This window comes from Thermothelomyces thermophilus, chromosome 2 (genome assembly GCF_000226095.1).
Source record: "Thermothelomyces thermophilus ATCC 42464 chromosome 2, complete sequence".
Classification (NCBI taxonomy): domain Eukaryota; kingdom Fungi; phylum Ascomycota; class Sordariomycetes; order Sordariales; family Chaetomiaceae; genus Thermothelomyces; species Thermothelomyces thermophilus.
The window spans coordinates 2,475,565-2,484,415 of record NC_016473.1 but is presented as its reverse complement, the minus strand read 5'-3'; the positions used below and the strand labels follow the sequence as shown (position 1 = coordinate 2,484,415).

The 8,851-nt window shown below is 50.0% G+C and overlaps 2 protein-coding genes across 2 annotated transcripts; one reads left to right on the top strand and one right to left on the bottom strand.

The window, feature by feature from the left end:
* Positions 1-4,404: 4,404 nt before the first annotated feature.
* MYCTH_2301333 (uncharacterized protein) lies at positions 4,405-6,387 on the top strand. The gene has a single exon (XM_003661616.1). The coding sequence runs from the start codon at positions 4,603-4,605 to the stop codon at positions 6,259-6,261; it is 1,659 nt and encodes a 552-aa protein (XP_003661664.1). The 5' UTR covers positions 4,405-4,602; the 3' UTR covers positions 6,262-6,387.
* A 982-nt stretch (positions 6,388-7,369) lies between these two features.
* Positions 7,370-8,444, bottom strand: MYCTH_2301332 (uncharacterized protein). The gene has a single exon (XM_003661615.1). The coding sequence runs from the start codon at positions 8,009-8,011 to the stop codon at positions 7,634-7,636; it is 378 nt and encodes a 125-aa protein (XP_003661663.1). The 5' UTR covers positions 8,012-8,444; the 3' UTR covers positions 7,370-7,633.
* Between the last annotated feature and the right edge of the window lie 407 nt (positions 8,445-8,851).

Below are 8,851 nucleotides of genomic sequence, written 5' to 3'. Positions count from 1 at the left end.
ATGATCACCACGACTGCTAGTGATCCTAGGAGTATATATACATGTAAATAGTCACTCGTTATGGTGGACTCTGGGAGTTCACCAGTGGTAACAATCACAATCACAGTACTCACACCGAGCATTGCTGATTACTGTGAGAGGCAACTCTAGTGTTGTTGTGAACCCTTTGGCTTTACCGAATCCCTCAGACGACCTGCCTGCTCGTCACGCTCAACCTACCTCCGTCTGGACCCTTTCAGAAGAAGTCTGAGTTGGGTTCGTCACAACTACGTCTTAATTATCTGATCCTTAACAAGGAACTACTTATAATTATTAAAGCTTTTAAAGAATAGTAACTATACCTTAGTAGTACGATTAAACTAGTATAAGTATATATAGATTATAAGAACCTATAATATTTTATAACGATAAAGGAGCTTAATAGACGATAAATATAATAGGTAGAATTCCTTATAGAATTTAATTTTAAGATCTGCTATAAGAAAGGCAAAGAGAACGTATAAGCAGATGCTTTAAGCCGACGAACGGATTATACGGAAGGACGAACGGAAATAACGCTACTATTATTCAAGGAACGAATAGACGGAATGCTATATTACGAAACGTAGATACCTATAGAAGATGATCTACTTGACTCGTTCTTAGAATGCTACGTAATCCTTCGAGAAGAAAGAATTAACGAGGCATAGTATCAAGCAGTACCTAGACTATTAGTACCTAATAGAGTAGAAGAAAGAGATAGGAAACTCTAGTATTAAGGCAAAGTATATATCTACGATAGGGATCAATAGCTATAGATAATTTAAGAACTTTACAAGTCGAAACTCGGAGGATATAAAGGAGTTACAAAGACTATCGTATAAGTTAAGAAACACTATAACTTTCTATAGTTAATAGTACGAGTTAAGGAAGTTATATAGAACTATAACATTCGTAATCGAAGCAAAATGGTATAATATAAGCTATATAGGCTACTTTAGCCACTACTAATAGTTAATAAACTATAGAGCTTGGTTATAATAAACTTTATTACGAAGCTACTAGAATCTAAAGACATGGCTATAAGAGTAATCTATAATAGTATTCTTACTATAGTAGATTACCTAACTAAATAGACATACTTCTTTCTTTATAAGAAGTCCTAGATAGCTAAATAGCTAGTAGACGTAATCTATTGGCAAGTTATATTAGTATATACTTAGCTATAAGAATAGATCACCGACAGAGACACCAAGTTTGTATCAAAGTTCTAGCAAGCATTAATATAACGATTAGGCATTAATAGCAAGCTATTAATAGTATATTACCTATAGACTAACAGATAAACGGAGCGACTAAACCAAGTTATTAAGTAATACCTCTACTCTTATATTAACTACTAGTAAGACGACTAGGTTATACTATTACCAATAGTATAACTCGCTTATAATACGACGCTAACAGAAATGACCAAAGTTATACCATTCTTCGCAAACTATAGATATAAAGCAGACCTTAGGCAAGGACTAGAGGTTATAGTGCCGAAAGTAGCAGTCAAAGCAGAACAAATATACACACTATATAAGAAGCTTAAAAAGGAACTTGAGTTTATTAAGACTAGAATAAAGAACTACTATAATAAACATAGGCTTAAGGGACCTTGCCTAGAGAGGGGAGATAAAATCTATCTAATCGTACGAAACCTGCGAACTAAATAACTAAGTATAAAGCTAGACTTTAAAAAAGTCAGACCCTTTGTTATTAAAGAACGAATTTCGACATTTAACTACCGACTATCATTACTATTATCTATACGACTATAGATGGATATTTTTTATATTTTACTTCTCGAACTAGCACCGAAAAACGCTAAGGTTGCTATATACATTAAAGTAAAAGATACGAAAGAAGAATAAAACATCAAAGAAATTCTAGATTTATATATTATTAATAGGGAACTATAATATCTAGTTAAATAGCTTGATTTCGGACTAAAAGATAGCTTATAAGAACTAGTCAAGAACTTAAACTACTCTAAGAAACTAGAATAGTTCTATCGGCAGAACCTAGATTAGCCAAAGGCAAACCTAGGATAGAACCAAAAATAGCGCCCTAGTTAATAACGTTAACGCTACCATTAAGTTATACGACGGCCCCTAATTCCTGCTATTCTACCGCCTCTAATTTGTCTAGATTTGATAAACCCTATATAACCATATCTACCCCCTTCTCTACTAGGAACTCTCGTTATTTACAAACCTAAGTTAGATAGGCTAATGCCTTAGAAGCTTTACGTTAATATTCTTATAGCAAGGCTTCGGCCTCTTTCTCTTTAGCCTTTAAACGACGTTACTTACATATAATATAATCTACTATATTACGATTAGAGACATGCCCTCGCAAGGAAATGGGAACTTATAAGAAGAAACTAGAACGCTAGAACTATTATAAGTATAACCCTGACGTACGTAAGCCTTATAACGACGAGATTTTTTAATCATTTTATATACTTAGTTATACTCTATATAATAGGAATATACTATCATTATAAACCTATAATTAAAAATAAACTAAGCTAAACGCTTATAGTAAATAGATGCTAAAGATCTATATATATTAGACGATATAATTAATAATATAAAGGGTAACAAGGGGCTAAGGAGAAAAACACATACAAGGAACGTAAAGGATATTAGCACTATTTAAAATAACCTAAAAGAGGGCTTTTAGGTCAAAAGCCTTAAAGGGAGAGCATCGTATTATGGAAATATATATATAGATATTGCCTAGACTACTAGCATAAATAGGCCAATCAAGCCAAAGGAACAAAAGGACCAATTACAATATAAAAAACATAATAATTACTATACTTACTAGCAATTAGGGTAATCACCACCATATAATCACTTACAATTACTATAATTAGGAGTAATCACTAGGATTATATATATATATAGATAGTCACTTGTTAGGTAAACTCTAAGAGTTTACTAGTAATAGTAACTTACAATTACAGTACTTATACTAAGTATTGCTGATTACTGTGAGAGATAACTCTAGTGTTGTTGTGAACCCTTTGGCTTTACTAAATCCCTTAGACGACCTGCCTGCTTGTCCTGCTCAATCTACCTTTGTCTGAACCCTTTTAGAAGAAGTCTGAGTTAGGTTCGTCATACTATAGAATTTAAGGCAGAACAGACTAGATATTAAAGAGTTTACTAAGTGCCTGTAGGAGGCGTGGTAGGCTATTAATTAGGGGGTAATTGACAAGCTAATCTAGGGAATGCTATGTCGGCTAGCCGTAGTCAAAAGAGCTAGGGGGTGGTATACAAAATATTGAAGCTTGGAACCAGGGCTACTATCTAATGTAAATAGTTTTTCTATACAATTTGTAGCTATTGAGATATCCTATGTTAAAGTCTGGTGGTAAAACTGTAGGTGGCTGGGAAATGTGGGGATGGCCCTAGACTTGTGACCACTCACTGTATCTTTGGCAGAACTTAGCCATGAGCCGTTGTTTTTAGTAACTTGGGGTCCAACGGGACGCCGCACGCCTGCAGCACTGCTGGTAGCCTATCAACTGCAGCTGTGTTGCGCCTCTACGGATCCTTACAGGGGGTTGCTTCCGCTATTGGCAAGCAGCGGCAAGCAGCGGCAAGCACCGACCAACACCAGCCATTCGGCCACTGCCTAACTAAACAGGCCGGGGCGGGGCAGGGCGTGTTTAATTCACAAGGAACCCCCCACCCAGCTCCTGCACTCACCATCTTGGCCATCTATCCTGCCCCCCCCTCTCTCTCCCCCGTCCGCCACGGGACTTTCCACCGCGGTCCAGGGCACAATGAAGTTCTTCAGGCGAAAGGACAAGCGGAAGACCGACGGCGACAGCGGCCACGGCCGGATGCCGGGCTTCGGCGGCAGCTCCCTCGGAAATGGCAAACACTCGACCCCGGCACACGGCGGGTACGGGCTCGGCGGTTCGCGACCCGATGCCCGCCGACCGTTCGGCTCCCCCCCGTCCGGACCCTACGACCCGCATACCTACTCGCAGTCCGCCTTCACCCAATTCCCGCCGACGCGCGCCTCCGCCGCCCTCCTCGCCCGCCTCCCGGCGGCCATCCTCGAGCGCATCTTCGTCTTCGTCTGCCCCCACAGCCGCGACGAGACCTACTCGACGTGCGAGCAGAGCTCCGTCGAGGATACCTGTATGCTGTGCGACCTGCGCGACCTGGCGCGCTGCGTCGCCGTGTGCAAGAGATGGAAGGAGGAGGCTGTCAAGCTGCTGTACGTCGAGAGCACCCATCATACCCGCATGCTACTTTTCCTCCGTCCTCTTCCGTTCTGCCAAGCGCCCCTCCACCTCTTGGTGGTAAGATGGGCCCGGAGGAAGCACAACCCCGCTGACCAGCCTTTGCTTTCCCCCGTACCAGGTACCATAGCATCCGTATCGACAGCGTCCACTATTGCGAGCTCGAAGCCGTCCTTGCCGAGCGGCGAAAGCGGCGATCCTTCTTCGACCGCAATGGCGAACCCGAGGACCCCGCGCAGGCCCGCCTGAAGCTGCTCTGCCGTACCCTCCGGGAAGATCCCGTGCGTCGCGGACGGCTGGTTCAGTATCTCAAGATGCCGTACATGCTGCGCGAGTCCTGTCAAGCAGACCTGGCCAGGACCATCGCTGTGACGCCGAATCTGCGCTACGTCGACTTGCCCGAGGGCCTGTTCACCGACGACCCCGCCTTCCTGACCCTCCGCCTGGAGGTGCAGGCGCGCTGTCTCGAACTCCGCAAGATGACATACATGGAAGGCTCCGAGAACAGTCTCCAGGCGCTGGCGACGGGCAAGGTGTGGACCAATCTGGAGGTGCTGGAGCTGATCCGGATCGAGATGGAGCCCGGTATGCTGCGCCACGTGCTCGGCTACCTGGGGAACCTACGCGCTCTCAAAGTTAGCCAGACGAAGGCCTTCACGGACGAGACTCTGGAGTGGAACGACATGCTGCCGCCCTTCCCGCCGGTGGAGGAGTTCATCCTCACCGACGTGCCCAACGTCACCTGCGAGGGACTCAAATCGTGGCTGATGCTTCCCGAGGCGCGGCAGGCCCTGAGGGTGCTCACGCTGAACGGGACAGGGGCCCGGGTGTGGGCGCTCCAGGAGCTCCTGGCCTACGCCCCTAACCTCAAGCACCTATCCCTCACGGACCGCGTATCCGCGACGCTGCCGGCTGCCGCCGGATCGCACAACATCCCGCCGCTCTCCTCTGCCAGCCTCGAGTCGCTCCACTTCGAGATCACAGCGGCCCCATCCACGCCCAAGTACTCCAATGTCAGCGCGAGCTACTACAACTACCTAGCCGGTTCCCTCCTCTCGGGCGGGCTCCCCAACCTCCACGCCGTCTACGTCCGCGATCCCAACTTCCCCGACCTCCTCCTCGGCCTGCCCCCGCCCGCACCGGCCTACGCCGAGGGCCGCGCCGCCCGCCCGGGAAGCAGCGGCTCTACCTCGCCTTTCTCGTCCCCTTTCGCCTCGCCCTCGACCTCGCCGAACAATAACGCCATCAGGGGCCCCCGCGGCAGCCTCCCGCCCTTGCAACCCCCCTCGGCGCCCTTCGCCGGCGGCGGGCGCGGCCACCGCCCGCAGGGTTCCCTCTCATCCCTCAGCGGGCCCTTCGGCTCCTCATCTACCAGCCTCAACAACAACAACAACCCGCGTTTCAGCAGCAACAACCCCTTCGCCGCCCTCGCCTCCTCCTCCTCCTCCTCCTCCGCCGCCGCCGCGATGGCGGGAGGGTTCATGAACCTCCCCGCCAAGCTGGAGGTGTTCACCAAGGGGGAGGACGACGACCAGCTGGGGTGGTCGTTCGTGCAGGTCGGCAGCGGCGCGGAGGCGTCATCATCATTACTTGGAGGAGAAGGCGGTAGTGGTGGTGGTGGAGGAGGAGGAGGAGTGGGAGGTCGGAGGAGGGGGAGGGCGGACGGGGGCGAGCGGCCGCTCAGCAGCTACGGGCTCGGGGCGGACGTCCTGGGCGGGAGCACGGCCGGATGGAGCAGCGGCGCGGGCGCGCGGCGGAGCGTGCTCGTCAGCGGCGTCGGCGGCGCCGGGACCGGCTTCCTGGCCGTGCCCCTGCCCGGCGAGGGTTCAGGTGGTGGTGGTGGTGGTATGGGCGGACAGAGGAGGAGGAGGGAGAATAACCTGAGCGTTAGCAGTCTCGGGGAGGACGAGTGGCCCAGGCCGAAGAGCAGCGCCGGCGAGAAGAAGAGGGAACGGATGGATCTGTGGCGGTAGGAGATGTGTGTGGGTTTCGTGAAGGAAGGAGGGGGGAAAAAATTGGAGGAAATGAAAGTGTGGCGCCGAAAGATAGATTTGGGATGCACGTCCGCGCGGGCTCGAGGAGACGCTGGTCGGGTTTTTTTTTTTTTTTTTTTGGTCGAGACGGCGCGTGGCTATGGGAAGATGTGATACGCGGATAGGTTGGTTTTCATCGTCTGGTGGGAACGGTTTTGCTCAGGTGTGTCAGCTGCCAGGTGCAAAGCAGGGAGCGGCCGCGGCAAAGTGGGTGCTGGATTCTACTACTCCTTATGGGGAATGTTGGCTGATGTACTATACCCCCTTATCGGTTTATACGAATATTGAGAATTGTCGAAGTCCAGAGTGCTTGGTTTTGGGGAGGGAGGTGGGGGGGGATATGGTGATCCATTGTTTCGGGTTCCCCCGTCGCATTGGTGAACATTAAAAACTGCACGTTCTCGGCCCCGAAAGCCCTACACTTGCTTCGAGGCACAGAAGCATCGTAGTTCTCCTCCCCATCCCGCCAACAGGAAGGCATGCGACCTCAACTAGACATATATGTTCCCTTTCCTCGCTCGGGAAGAAAGAGACCAAGGCGGAGAGAGGAGGAGGTCCGTTCCAGAGGAGACGCTGACCCGGCCCGCATGCGTGTATGTATGTACATACGTACACATGTGCAGTACATAACCTACCGATATATGTAATCCGTACGTACAAACACTACATCCTCGGAGCCTCTTTGTCGGGCACAATGGAGAGAGCGCGCAGTCAACCAAGGGCAGGCATCTCAACAAGACGTGGCGAGTGATTACAGTTCTTGTCTGCTCAATTAGGCCCAGGTAAGCCACCCGCAGCAATGGCAAAGTCGTTTATGATATCGAGTTTGCTGCTACTAATTATCGAGCAGGGATGTATATATATGTGTGTGTGTGTACTGAATAGATGTGCATGGAGAACAGCTTATTAGTCACTGTAGAAACGTTGTTGTTTTCAGCTCTCCTTATTTAGTGTATACTTAACTTTCTGCACATATGCAGGGTCCACTAGAGATGGGGGTGAAGATCAGCGGGGTGGGGGGAGGCGGATGCCTTCCATGCACTCACTGCGCGGTAAGACGCTTTGAACGGCGAACGGCAGCATCGCGGCACAGGCCGCCATCCGAGCAGTGTGCGTGGGGTGTGGTCGGCGGATCTCTCACAAGGCTTACACTACCTGTTCTTCGGGATGGATGTATCTTCCCTATGTATGGTCGTGCACTTGGAATACCGGAGGGATTTCAACCCATACGTCCGTCTTACGGTGCACTGACTCTTCAGTCGGTCGGCTCTCCGTTGCGTTTCTCGCTGCAGTTGCGATTGTTCCTCCGAATTCACACAATGTGATAAAAACGGACGAAGTGACTGGGTGTGGAGCCTTGGACGACGTCAACCGGCTCCTGCTGCTCGCAACGGCCGTCCGGCGACGACAAACAGGCGCACTGCTGAGGGGCGGCAACGTGGCCCGCGCCGGTCGTCGGCCGATGACATAGATCAAAGAGGGCGCTCTCATCGCTCGTAGACCTAAGAGCAAAGAGGTTGAAGGAAGTGGCGCCAGGTAGCACGGCTGCCGGTGCCAGGTTGGCCTTGATGAACTTGGCTGAGGCGGATAGGCCACACTGCGCTACAGCTTGACCTCCCGGTATGCCGCCGATGGTATCTGCTCTATGGGGGGCGACTCCGGCCAGCGGGCTAACCGGCTCGCTACGCATGGGAATGATGCTGTTGACAAGGCATTGCAAACTGCAAATCACGCACAACCGCGAAACAAGCGCACTGCTTCGACGGCATGAACATTTGTGCTTTTGAGGTGGTATGAGGTGGTAAGCTATCTCTCCGCGCACCAAAAGCTGGTGGTCTTGTTCCGGAATGGCCTTGACACTTGGATTTGCCTGGTTGGTGTGACTTGTGATCCATACCATAACGACAAGTCAACCTGAACGGAAGAGAGGCGGGCCGTGTTGGTCTCGCGCCGTTTTGCCGCATCGACATCGAACGCTGAGGCGGCATGCGCTTTAGCTCGCTATCGCTTGAGAACCCCAGCGCGGGATGTAGAGCACCCGGTAGGATGGGCCATGCTCCGTCCTCCGGTGCAGCCCGCTCGGTGCAATGATTCGTCTTCCTGACGTTGGCTCAGCCGAGTCAGCCTCGCGCTGTGCTTGTCGGTGGCCTCGGCGAGTCTATTTCTGTACCGCGACGAGTCATGACCAAAATGAGGAAAAAGTTACCGTTTTGGCTGGCAACTGTTTCTTATTTTCTTGACCGAGACGAGGAATTCTCGTTCCCACAGCTATAAGCCTTCGCGCTCAGTAGCCGGGTTTCCCATGTGCATTACATACGAGAAGTCCGTATTGGGCCGTGATTATTGTCAATTCGACCGCGAGTGCGTCGTCCCCGAGAGCTTTTGACTAATCGGTGGAGAAAGGTGGCACAAAAGGGCCTCCAGTTGTGTAGGCGGTGCGTGTGGGGAAGGTTTGGACCAAGCAAGCTGAAGCATTTTTAGAAACAAACCCGTATGATGCCCCTCCCCAGCACCTTCCCCAGATTGCAGA

Bases quoted from the DNA above. Each gene is read 5' to 3' on its own strand.
- MYCTH_2301333 (XM_003661616.1), top strand. From the start codon at position 4,603: ATGCCGTACATGCTGCGCGAGTCCTGTCAAGCAGACCTGGCCAGGACC.
- MYCTH_2301332 (XM_003661615.1), bottom strand. From the start codon at position 8,011: ATGCGTAGCGAGCCGGTTAGCCCGCTGGCCGGAGTCGCCCCCCATAGA.